Source organism: Euleptes europaea, chromosome 15 (genome assembly GCF_029931775.1).
Source record: "Euleptes europaea isolate rEulEur1 chromosome 15, rEulEur1.hap1, whole genome shotgun sequence".
In the NCBI taxonomy this organism is placed as follows: Eukaryota; Metazoa; Chordata; class Lepidosauria; order Squamata; family Sphaerodactylidae; genus Euleptes; species Euleptes europaea.
This window is the reverse complement of record NC_079326.1, coordinates 6,884,848-6,898,402: the sequence shown is the minus strand read 5'-3', so window position 1 is coordinate 6,898,402 and position 13,555 is coordinate 6,884,848. Positions and strand designations below refer to the sequence as shown.

At 48.6% G+C, this 13,555-nt stretch overlaps 1 protein-coding gene across 1 annotated transcript in view; it reads left to right on the top strand.

Moving 5' to 3' along the window:
• Window positions 1-13,555, top strand: part of CNTNAP5 (contactin associated protein family member 5) — a 603,640-nt gene that overhangs the window by 492,416 nt on the left and 97,669 nt on the right. Inside the window, exon 14 of the mRNA XM_056861386.1 lies at window positions 7,201-7,357. Within this exon, the coding sequence (XP_056717364.1) occupies window positions 7,201-7,357 (157 nt within the window). The remainder of the gene's footprint in view (window positions 1-7,200; window positions 7,358-13,555) is intronic.

Below are 13,555 nucleotides of genomic sequence, written 5' to 3'. Positions count from 1 at the left end.
TCTCAGTGGCCAATGGGAACCCAGATCGTCACAGAAAGTCTTTTTTGGCTGGAATTATTTTGAAACTTTTCTGTGCTTCGTCAAAGACTATAAAAGCAGGTCTGGTTCCCAGACCAGGTGTGAGGGTCTCTGTCTATGTGTCTCTGCTTTCCATCACCTGCTTTTGCTTTGTTATCAGTGAACTCGTAAAAGCAGTTCACACCTTCTGGTCTCAGGTGCCAGGCCTGATTGCCCCTAGTATCTTCCCCCCCGCTGTTCTTCCTGTCAGTACTCCCTCAGGCCGATGCGGCCTTGGAAGTGTGATAGCTTCACCAGACTTCCTGGGACTCGTCTGATGTTTTGTATTATGCCAAGCTTGTAACTTCCCATAACAATAAGTGTGAACCCCAGTGCCCCAGTGCCCTGGAGTCAATATATTCTGTAAACCCGAATAGCCCCTCACTTGCAGCTTTCTACCTGTGCCTGTCTCATCTCCTGATGTCTTCAATAAATCCTTTGTTACTTTATCAACGTCTGAACATTTGATTTGGAGAAGTAAACTCAGAGAGAGGGGATCTCTCACATTAAGCTGCAAGTCCCTGCCTCTCGGACTGCTGCTGTACCTTTTGGGACAGAATGCAAGGCGACGAGGAAAACACCCCTACTACCCCTGACGCACCGAATGAACCGGTGGTGCCGGAGAAACCGGACCCCAAGGAGGAGGGTGCCAAGCCAAAGAAGCCTAGGGATCCCATCCCCGACCAAGGCCGGGACGGACGTCCCCGAGGACTTTTTAACAATTGGCTGGACTCCCCCAAGGGTTGGTCTCTCTCCCGAACCGCGGCGAAGGATCGCCGGTTGGCCTTCCCCCGCACGGGACTCGAAGGGGACCCGGCACGCAAGGAGGCCCTGATGGAGGAAGAACGCAAGCAGTGGCAGGAGGATCGCCAAGCTATGCAGGAGCAGATGGAAACCATGCAGCGGGTGATGGGTGAAATGGCAGCGGCCCTGGACGCGCTGAAAGTGCAACCGCCCGCCGGCAATCTCCCGGACGGAGCACCGGCAGCCCCTCCCGCGCCTCCTAGCCTCCCGTCCCGTCGGGACCTGAAAGTCACGTATGACGGTTCAGGGGACCAGTTGACCTTTTTCATGGTCCAAGTGGACATTTTTATGCGAGAACAAGGCCGAACCTTCACCTCCGAGGAGTCCCGGGTGCAGTACGTGGCTTCCTTACTGCAAGGGGAGGCGGCCGCCTGGATGGTGTTGCAGTATGAACTCCGCTCGCCGGTGCTGCGAACCCTGGACGAGTTTATGGTAGCACTCCGAAGCCGCTTTGAGGACCCGACTCTGGGAGAGCGGGCTAAAGCCTCCCTGATGCAACTGCGCCAAGGGACCAAGTCGGTGGCGCAGTATGCAAGTGAGTTCCAGTCACTGGCCAGCCGAATCCTGGACTGGAGCGAGGCCACTTTGGTACAGTGTTTCAGGGAGGGCCTCAACCCGGACCTCCAACATTGGGCCTTCATGCAAGGGAACCCCCCGGATGTGGAAGGTTGGGTTCGCCACGCTGCCGACATCGAGAATCGCAAACAACTTTTGACCTTGTCCAAACAACGCATTGGACGAGACCCGAGACCCCGGAGCGACCGGGGCCGAGACTTCCGACTGGGGGGCAGCGGGGGTCCCTCGGCTGCTGAACGCCGCAAGCGTTTTGAGACCGGTGTCTGCCTGACCTGCGGAGGTAAGGGACACTTTGCGTCACAGTGCCCCTCTCGTTCGGGCCGTCCCAACCCCCCACGCCAAGCCCCGACTGAACCACAGAAGGCGACTGCCGAGGACCAGCCCCGCCGCAGGAGCGGACCGCCGGGCCGACGTTCCGGCGCACCCTCCGCTCTCCATGCGCGCCCCCAGGACGGAGCCTCCACTTCTACTGGCCCGACGGGGTCCCGGATTACAAGTACCACTTTTGATTCGGACGGGTCCCCGACCGCCACCACTCCTTCCCCCTCTTCCAGCGAGGAGGAAGAGTGGGAACAGCCGGCAAAAAACGCCGTCGGTCTGCTGTAGAGGGGGCTCCGCAGCAGACCGCCCCTGTTGTTGTGCAAGGAGCTCCACCGATGGTAAGCGCCCAAGAGGACAATGTATATGTGCGTGTTCACCTTTCCCTACCAAAAGGGGGTCCCAGTTTAGAATTCCCCGCTTTGGTTGACTCGGGGTGTGCCCGCACCATGATTAGTGAGGACACAGCCAAGAAACTGGGAGTCCGGCGCAAGCGGCTTCCGGGACCCCTCCGCTTTTCCCAAATGGACGGGAGTGATTTTAAACGGGGCCCGGTGACCCACAGAACTGCAGCCGTGATTATGTCCGTGGGGGAACATTGGGAACGCTTGTATTTTACCATCGCCCCTATAGTAACCCCGGTGGTATTAGGGATGAACTGGCTACGGGGACACAACCCGTCCATCGACTGGGTTGAACGGGTGCTCTCGTTTCCCGAAAACCCCTGTAGTTTGCATGACAAGGAACGGGTTGTCCGGTCTCCGGCCGCCGCTGTGGTAGGGTCTCCCCCCCCAGCCACCGTTCCTCCTCAACTACCCACTGAATACTCGCAGTTTGCGGACGTCTTTGATGTTAGGGAATGTGACGAACTACCCCCCCACAGAGAGACGGACTGCGCCATCGAAATTGTGGGGGAAGGCAAACTGTCTAAAGGGAAGGTTTACCCCATGAGCCCTAGTGAAAAGGCGGTGTTACGGGACTATCTGGATGCCAACTTGGCGAGGGGTTTCATACGCCCTTCCAAGGCTCCTTATTCGGCCCCAGCCTTCTTTGTGAAGAAAAAGACGGGAGATTTAAGACTGTGCATTGACTTTCGTAGGCTAAACGCCGTCACCCAGTCTAACGCTTACCCTCTCCCTCTTATTCCCGACCTTCTAGCACAATTAAAGGAGGGCCGAATCTTCACCAAACTGGACTTAGTGGAAGCATACCACCGCATTCGCATTAAAGAAGGAGACGAACCCAAAACAGCCTTTTCCAGCTGTTTTGGAATGTTTGAATACCTAGTCATGCCTTTCGGACTTTCAGGGGCTCCCAGTGTGTTTATGCAATTAATTAATGAGGTTTTGCATGATTTGCTATTTCGGGGGGTGGTGGTATTTCTCGATGACATCCTTATTTACTCTGAAACCATGGAAGAACATGTACGCCTAGTGCGAGAAGTGCTCCAGCGGCTGCGGGAGCACAAACTATATGCTAAGGTGTCCAAATGTGAGTTCTACCAACCTTCCATTACATTTCTTGGGTACGTGATTTCCCACCAAGGGTTAGAAATGGACCCCGCCAAGGTCCAGGCGGTGTGGGATTGGGAACCCCCCACTACCCGCCGCCAGCTTCAGCAGTTTTTGGGATTCGCTAACTTTTACCGCAACTTCATTCCCAACTTTGCCCAAGTTGCGCTTCCCCTCACTGCCCTGTTGCGTACCAAGGACAAGGGGGCTAGCGCCGCGCTTCCCTCAGCCCGTTTGCAATGGTCCCCCCAGTGCCAGCAAGCTTTTGAACGTTTAAAGCTGCTTTTTTCATCCGAACCCGTTTTGGCCCACCCGGATTGCACCAAGCCTTTTGTGGTGCAAGTGGATGCCTCGGATGTGGCCATGGGCGGGGCCCTATTGCAAAGGGATGAAGGGGGGCGGTTGAGACCTTGCGCCTACTTCTCCAAGAAGTTTTCCCAGTCCGAAATCAACTGGGCTATTTGGGAGAAGGAGGCGGCGGCGGTCAAACATGCCCTCACCATATGGAGGCACTTTTTGGAAGGTGCCGAGCTGCCGTTTGAAGTGTGTACCGATCACAAGAATCTCGAGGCTCTCAAGGGAGCTAGAAAGCTCAACGCCAAACAAATTCGGTGGGCCCAATTCTTCGCAAAATTCCGGTTCACCCTCAAGCATGTCCCTGGCAAAGAGAATGCCCTAGCTGACGCTTTGTCACGACTTCCCCAGTATCGCAACGATTTCGATCGCCCAGTCGACTCCCTGTTCACTCCTGAGCAGCGAGGGGAGGTTCCTAGCTTAGCCGTCACGACCCGGTCCCAAGCCCAACAACCTGACACCCCCCCTACGCTCAAAGGTATCCCGGAAGCCTTCCAACAGCGACTCCGGGACGCCTCCTTACAGGAGGAGGAGCACCATCTCCTCCCCACGGGCTTGGAACGAACCAACACCTGGTGGGTGCAAGGGGGAAAACTATATGTCCCATCCTCCCTTCGTAAAGAGGTATTGGGACTTGTACATGGTGCCAGATTGGCGGGTCATTTTGGTTTCATAAAAACTCTTCACCTGGTACGGAGGCAATTTTGGTGGCCCGGTATGAGATCCGATGTAGAGCTGTACGTGCGCAGCTGCCCCACTTGCGCCACAGCCAAAAGACGGATGGGAAAACCCCCAGGGCTCCTCAAACCGCTTGAGAACCCCTCCCGACCCTGGGAAGTCATCGCCATGGATTTTATCACCGACCTACCTCCAAGTCGGGGAAAGACGGTTCTCTGGGTAATCACGGACCTCTTTTCCAAACAGGTCCATTTCGTTCCATGTGCGGGTCTTCCTTCAGCCCAGGGCTTGGCTAAACTGTTCGTCACACACGTCCTCAGGCTACACTCGATCCCGAGGAAGGTCCTCTCCGACCGGGGGGTCCAGTTTGTTGCCAAATTTTGGCGAGCCTTCCTGAAGCTAATGGGGGTGGAGGAACAGGGCCTTTCTTCCGCCTATCACCCCCAGACGGATGGTCAAACGGAACGAGTAAACGCGGTGGTAGAATGTTATTTGCGCTGCTATGTAAATTTCCACCAGGACGACTGGGTCGACCTGCTGCCATTTGCCGAGTATGCGTACAACAATGCGCCTCATTCCTCTACCGGCTTTAGTCCCTTCCAAGTAATATACGGGACGGAATTCGGTCCTTTCGGTTCCGCTCCCGTCACGCCAGAGCTCCAGTCCACCCCTGATCTTCAGGAGTGGATTCAGGTAGTCAAATCTACCTGGCCATGGCTGCTCAAGAATCTTGAGAGGGCAAAAAGCAAGTACAAGGAACAGGCAGACAAACACCGGTCTCTGGGATGGGAGCTTAAGGTGGGAGAGCAAGTCTATCTGTCCACTAAAAACCTCCGCTCTCTGCGTCCCTGCAAAAAATTGAGCGACCGTTATGTGGGACCTTTCCCCATTACCAGAGTAATCAATGAGGTTACCGTGGAACTGGAACTCCCAAAGACCCTCAAGGGGGTCCATCCAGTCTTTCATATAAGCCTCCTCAAACCTTATGTGCCAGCTCCCCAGTTCCACCCCCCTCCCGCACACGAGATTCCTACCGTGGTAGGGGGAGATACCCATTTGGAAATATCCAAGGTTTTAGATTCCAAATGGAAAAAAGGGAAACTATTTTACTTTGTTCGGTGGAAAAACCTTGGGTCCGCTCACGACGAGTGGGTGGCCGCACCCCACATGGCGGCCCCTCGCTTGATCCGAGAATTCCACCTCGCTTATCCCGATAAGCCTCGCCCTCTCGAGAACCCTGGAGGGGGGCCTTAAGGGGGGCAGAATGTGAGAGATCCCCTCTCTCTGAGTTTACTTCTCCAAATCAAATGTTCAGACGTTGATAAAGTAACAAAGGATTTATTGAAGACATCAGGAGATGAGACAGGCACAGGTAGAAAGCTGCAAGTGAGGGGCTATTCGGGTTTACAGAATATATTGACTCCAGGGCACTGGGGCACTGGGGTTCACACTTATTGTTATGGGAAGTTACAAGCTTGGCATAATACAAAACATCAGACGAGTCCCAGGAAGTCTGGTGAAGCTATCACACTTCCAAGGCCGCATCGGCCTGAGGGAGTACTGACAGGAAGAACAGCGGGGGGGAAGATACTAGGGGCAATCAGGCCTGGCGCCTGAGACCAGAAGGTGTGAACTGCTTTTACGAGTTCACTGATAACAAAGCAAAAGCAGGTGATGGAAAGCAGAGACACATAGACAGAGACCCTCACACCAGGCCATTTGAGAGAGTTTGGTGGCAAAGCTTGGTTTCAGCTCCTGCTGCCTGATTCTTCCTCTGTGTCAGGCCTGCTCTCCTTTGCTCTCAGCAGCCTGTCAGACTGTGGTTGTTTTAGTTTTGATTCCACCAAGTGCCTCTCAAGATCGAACTTGCTAACTGCTGAATTCCTGTTCCAGCGCTATCTCCCGTGGGAACAGCTCCTCGGTAGAGGGGGGGCGCCTTGACCTGTTGTGACTAATACTTTCCCTTATAGGCCTACACTGTGCTCCCAATTGCCATTTGTGCCAATGTACCTGTAAGCTCTGCATACCTGTATGTTTTCCAAAAAATCAGCTCTCTTTTGGACTCCTTGTCTGTGGATGCTGTTTGTGGGACTACCACGGGGACAAGTGCTTACATTTTGGCACGAAACCCCTTCTCCATTTTCCCCCCCTGCCTGGCTGGAGCCCTGGAGGGTTCGCCGGGGCCTCGGATTTGAGCAGAGGACGTGCTCTCCGAGTGAATTCTTAAACACAAAATTTAATTTGGGTAGTACTTTCATTTTAATTAAGTTAACTTGTCCTAATAATGACAATTTTAGATTTTGCCAGGCATGTACTTGTCTTTTGATTTCAAGGGTAATCGGATCACAATTTAGCTTTATAATTTTTGTTTTATCTATACTGAACCATATACCTAAATATTTAATTTGTTCTACTATTGTTGTTTACTCAAAATTATTATTCCCTCTTCTTTTAAGGTCTGAGAAAAGCTGTAAAATCCAAGCCTTATTCATTCTTAAACTCTCTTCTTTTCTGTTAAAGTTGTGCTGATGTTTATGAATTTCAATGGCTTCTCTGTGCAATCTGACAAAATTAAACTACCATAACACCAAAGACACAGCAAAGGAACCAAAAAGCATACCAAATAAGTACTTTTTAAAAGGAGTTACCCATTACATAGTGTCCAGATATTAGTGTACTCTTAGCAGGATTAGAATTTAAAAATCAGATATAGCTGAGTATGCATATTTGAAATGTTAAAATCAAAATTCTGATCTTCATATTCCCAAAATTTGTTATGCATTGGATTTAGACTGAACTTCTTCCCCAACTGCAAGAACAAAACCTTCTTTCCTATTTTTTCCCTTAACACCTATTGAATTCAGATTTCTTATGAAAGCTGTTTCTCTTTTTGTTTCCACAGGTGGAATGCCATTTGTTTGGTGGGTTGGTCGTGCCAACAAAAAACATCCTTACTGGGGAGGATCCCCTCCAGGAGTCCAGCAATGTGCCTGTGGATTGGAAGAAAGCTGTCTGGATCTGAGATATTTTTGTAACTGTGATGCAGATAAAGAAGAATGGTAAGTATAAGAAATTATTCTAGTTTAAATTGTGCATGGGAACTTGAGTGACCAATAGCAGTGAAAGGCAGTAGTTGAATTACAGAATGTGAAATTAGGAACCGTTTGTATAAATTTAATTGCATTTTTAAAAAAGGGATAAAGACAAATTTTGATTTTTGTTTGTTCATTTGGATCCACTGAAGTATTTTATTTATTTACTTCATTTATACCCTACCTTCCTTCCCAGTGGAGACCCAAAGAAGCTTACATAATTGTTTTCTCTTCCATTTTAATCTCACAACAACAACAGGGTAGGTTAGGCTGACAGTGCTGATCTTTAAAAAAAATGTAGAACTGGAAAATGAGCAAAAGAACACGGTGAAAATTCTCTAAAATATATAATGGCTTCCATAATAAGATATACTAAAAAGATTTGTCATTTTCAGCTTAAGTAGTAAATGGCTCCGCAATGATGAAGGTGTATAACTGTTAGAATACTTTCACCTAGAATACTTGCATCCAAGTTTTTACCTTGGGAAAAAAAAAAACTTCTTTTCATCAGTCATGGTAGATCTGCTTGGGAGAAACCTGAGGGACCATGAGGGAGTCTTTGCACATAATGTTTCTTTATGGTGATGTAATAAGATCGCAGCCCTGACCTGAATGGCCAAGGATGGCTCATCTCATCAGATCTCAGAAGCTAAGGGGGGTCGGCCCTGGTTAATACTTGGATGGGAGACTACTAAGGAATACCAGGGTCATTATGCAGAGGAAGGCAATGGCAAGCCAAGCAGGGTCAACCCTGGCAAGTATTTGGATGGGAGACCACCAAGAAATTTCAGGGTTGCTATGCAAAGGAAGGCAATGGCAAGCCACCTCTATTAGTCTTTTGCCTTGAAAACCCTACTGGGGTGCCATAAGTGAACTGTGACTTGACGGCACTTTACACACACAATAAGAATACAAGAAGAATTCTGCTTGGTCAGGCCAGTGGTCTGTCTACTCCAGCAAGTTGGTCCACACAGCGGAGAACCAGTTGTCAATCAATCAATTTTATTAATGTTTTAGTCACAGACCTTAACAATATTCAGATTAAAACCATACAAAATATATAAACCTCAACACCCAAAATTACATGAATAAAAATTTTAAAATGTTACAGTCACGTATATACATATTAATACTGATTTAAACATTAAAGTTCCCCTAAAATATTCTTTCTGTGGCAACTTTGGAGCCTAATTTTTAACAAATTTCTTCCTTAATTTAGACGCTAACATGAGAGAGAAAAAGCCACGCTAAGCGTGATCTTAGAATTAACGTCTGCCATTAAAAATCTAACTCACCCTTCAACTGTATCTAATACATCTGGGATATGCTGGGTTAATTTAAAATGAATGGAGTCATAAAATGGGCAACTAAACAAAATATGTGGGAGGTCCTCTATTGAACCTGTGGAACAGGGACATAGCCTTAGATGATGGGGAATTTTTTTATATCTACCATGGGTATAAGCTGAAGGCATTGTTTGAAATTGTGCCATTGTAAATGCCTGGGTCCAAAAGTTCCATTAAATAATTTGAGAGGAGCTTATTCGATTTGAATAAAGGATACCATAGGGGAGAACTTGGACTTTTGTATTAGGCACATATCATTATCAGTTTCTTTATCAGCAGTCCGTTTTCTGATATCTTTTGGGTCCCATGAGTTTAAGATTTCCAGTGAAGGCAATTTATACAATTGTAGGATTGGTATCAGGACCTTAGCCCAATGATTTTCCTTTGAGAGAAGTGACTAGTGGAGTTCCTCAGGGATCTGTGCTGGGCCCTGTGTTGTTCAACATCTTTATAAATGATTTGGATGAAGGAATAGAGGGGATGCTTATTAAATTTGCAGAAGATACTAAATTGGGAGGGGTAGCAAATATGGTAGAAGACAGAGCCAAGATGCAGGATGATCTTGAGAGGCTGGAGAAATGGGCTAGAACTAATAAAATGCACTTCAACAAAGACAAATGTAAACTTCTGCATTTAGGTAGGAAAAATCAAATGCATAATTATAGGATGGGGGAGACTTGTTTGAGCAGTAGTGTGTGTGAAAAGGATCTTGGGGTCTTAGTAGACCAAACACTGAACATGAGTAAGCAGTGTGATGCTGTAACTAAAAAGGCAAACGCAGTCTTGGGCTGCATCAACAGAAGTATAGTGTCTAGATCACGCGAAATGATGGTATCGCTTTTCTCTGCTCTGGTTAGACCACAGCTACAGTACTGTGTTCAGTTTTGGGCACCACAATTTAAGAAAGATGTAGACAAGCTGGAATGTGTCCAGAGAAGGGCAACAAAGATGGTGAGGGGTCTAGAGACCAAGTCCTATGAGGAAAGTTTTTTTTATTTAAATTTTTATTATTTTTTGATAAGAAAAAATAAAACAATAAAAAACATCAAATTAAAAAAGACATAAAAAAGAAAGATCAAAATACAAAAATACAAAAAGAGCACTTATACAATAATCAATATTACACCATATGATATGAATTATAAAATACACGGTGCTCAAATACCCACCACCCACCTTAAAAGTTAGTCCCTGTAAGCACTTGTTCCCAGTGCACTCCCAAGCAACACTTGCAGACACGAAGTCCGAAATAGAGTTGACTTTAATGGAGACCATACATGCATACAGAGCTTGCAGAAATAAAAAGGCAGGAATGGAGCAAAAGGGACATACAACGGAATATATGGGGGAATAGGTCTTATAATGATAGCACAGGTTGGCATGGTAACCCCTCAGTCCAACAGGCCAGGCTCCCATGAGCTCCCGCGAGCTTCAAAGCCTAAAAGGAATGCGATCGTTAGGAAAACAGTCCTTGAGCAGAGAGCATCTGTAAGAAACCAAAACTATCTCTAAACGCAGAGAGCAGGCCTAACATTCTGCTCCTCTTAGGGCCCCCTCCTGTCCTGCAAGGGGGACGGTTTGTGGGGGTAGGCGGAGTGGAAGGCGTGCACCAGGTGCGGGGTGGAGACATCGCGTGAATGAACCCACTCGTCATAGGCAGGGGGGAAGTGCTTCCAACGAACCAGATACTGGAGAGAGCTGTGATGAATACGGGAGTCCAGGATCTTAGCAACCTTGAAATGCTCCTCCCCCCCCCACCATCACTGGTTGCTCTGGAAGTGGGTCGGGATGCCACTCCTGGGATGCAACATGAGGTTTCAAGAGGCTTACATGGAAAACTGGATGGATGCGTCTCAGAGTCTTTGGAAGGGAAAGTTCCACGGTTACTGGGTTAATGATCTGAGAAATGGGATAGGGACCCACATATTTGGCACTGAGTTTATTACACGGGCGGGTGGACTGGAGGTTTTTGGTTGACAGGTAGACCAACTCGCCCACTTTAAAGTCTTGGCTAGGAGACTGGTGTTTGTCAGCTTGAGCCTGGGTTAATGATCTGAGAAATGGGATAGGGACCCACATATTTGGCACTGAGTTTATTACACGGGCGGGTGGACTGGAGGTTTTTGGTTGACAGGTAGACCAACTCGCCCACTTTAAAGTCTTGGCTAGGAGACTGGTGTTTGTCAGCTTGAGCCTTGTATTTACGTTTAGCCCTCTCAAGATTTTTCACTAGCCAGGGCCAGGTGGTGTGAATTGCATACACCCAAGCTGCCACATCTTTGCCACCCTCCTCCCCCAAAACATCGATATGGCCAATAGGACTGAAGTCCTGGCTATATACCATTTGAAACGGGCTGAAACCTGTGGATTGGTGTACAGCATTGTTATAAGCATACTCAGCAAAAGGCAACAACCCAACCCAATCATCTTGGTGATAATTCACATAGCAACGGATGCATTCCAATACTGCATTAACACGTTCAGTTTGCCCATCAGTCTGGGGGTGGAAAGCACTAGAGAGACCCTGTTCCACCCCGACCAGTTTAAGGAAAGCCTTCCAGAATTTCACGATATAACTACTTCCGCAGTCGCTCACAATCTTGCGCGGAAACGAATGTAGCCGGAAGACATGTGACACAAAGAGGCGGGCCAACTTTGGGGCGGAGGGTATGCCAGCGCATGGAACGAGATGTACTTGTTTAGAGAACAAGTCGGTAATAACCCACAAAACAGTTTTTCCTTCACTGAGAGGAAGATCAGTCATGAAATCCATAGCAATTACTTCCCAGGGCCTAGAAGGGACTTCTAATGGTTGCAATAGTCCCAGGGGCTTCCCTTGGGACCTTTTGACAGTGGCGCAGACTGGGCAACTGCGGATGAACGAGTCTACATTGGCACGCATGCCCGCCCACCAAAATTGCCTGCGTAATAAGTGGAGCGTTTTCAGAAAACCAAAGTGCCCCGAGGTTTTGGCTCCATGAGCTAGTTGTAGGACTTCTCTTCGTAATCCTGTAGGCACGTACAGTTTCGAGTCCCTGTACCAATACAGTCCCCGTTCTAGCAAAGAAGGGGGAAGCAGGTTAGCAGAGAGGTCTGCTTGGCAGTGGGAACAGAGAGAATCTAGGAAAGAAACAGGCAGATCCATTTTGCCCTGGGAGGTAGGTGGGACATGGTCAGGCTGAGTGGGAGCAGAGTTCGGGGGTGAAGAGGGGGTTGTGCGAGCAGCTCGTTTTGGCCTCCGGGTGCCGAAGGAGCGGATGGAGCAGGCGAGGAAGTCTGGTTCAATGGTCGGGTGGTGGGGCCCCCCTCGAGCATTCATGTCAACCGGTCTAGAATGGGAGCGGAGTTGGGTCTGGGATCTGGTTTGGACCGCCAGCGTAGGGAGCTCTCCTCTGTGAGAAGGGGAGAATAGCGATTCGGTGGGGCGGTTTACCTTGGTAGGATACTGGGGAAGTCGAGATAAGGCATCTGCTAGCACATTGTGTTTACCGGGGACATGCTTAAGCACGAAACGGAATTGGGCGAAGAAGTCAGCCCAGTGTAGTTGTTTTGCAGATAGTTTATGGGTCCCAGTGAGAGCCTCTAGGTTTTTGTGATCTGTCCAGACCTCAAAGGGGACCTTAGAGCCCTCTAGGAACTGCCGCTAAATGGTGAGGGCATGGTAGACAGCAGCTGCCTCCTTTTCCCAGATGGGCCAGTTCAGTTGTGAGTGAGCGAATTTTTTAGAGAAATAAGTGCAGGGGTGTAATAAACCGTCTGTACCTTGTTGCAAAAGAGCACCTCCCATGGCCATGTCGGAAGCGTCTACTTGTACTATAAACATGTGCTCAGGATCAGGATGCTTTAGCACAGGTTCAGAGGTGAACAGTTGCTTAAGGGTTTGGAAAGCAGTTTGGCACTGGGGAGTCCATTGGATTTTTGCTGCGGGCAACATGGCTGAAGCTCCCTTCCCCTTAGTCTTAAGTAGATCAGTGATTGGGAGTGCCACTTGAGTGAAATTGGGAATGAACCCTCGATAGAAGTTGACAAAACCTAGAAATTGCTGCACTTGTTTGCAGGTAGAGGGTGGATCCCAATCAATTACGGACTGTACCTTTGCAGGATCCATGGTGAGACCTTGGTGCGATATAATGTTACCCAAAAATGTCAGTTGTGCTTGGTGGAACTCGCATTTGGATGCTTTAGCATAGAGGTGATTGTCTCTGAGGCGTTGTAACACCTCCCTTACTAGTGCAACATGCTCGTCCATAGATTCGGAATAGATAAGGATATCGTCCAGATAAACCACTACGCCTCGGTATAACAAGTCATGTAAGATTTCATTAATAAATTGCATGAAGACCCCCGGAGCCCCCTGTAATCCGAATGGCATTACAAGAAATTCAAACATACCAAAACAGCTGGAAAAAGCAGTGAGGGGCTCGTCTCCATCACGAATCCTAACTCGATAGTACGCTTCAACTAAGTCCAGTTTAGTGAAAATGCGCCCCTCCTTCAGTTGCCCTAAGATGTCCAATATCAAAGGGATGGGGTAGGCATTGGTTTGAGTAACTGCATTGAGTTTCCGAAAATTGATGCACAAGCGTAAATCACCCGTTTCTTGCGGACAAAGAAAGCGGGGGCTGAGTTCGGGGCAGAAGACGGTTGGATAAACCCACGAGCAATATTCTTATCTAAGAAGTCTCGTAATACAGTACGTTCAGCAGCGCTCATAGGGTAGATTTTACTCTTTGGAAGTTTACCATCCCCCACTACTTCAATGGCGCAGTCCGTTCTGCAGTGTGGGGGGTAGCGCATCGCACTCCTTCACATCAAACAC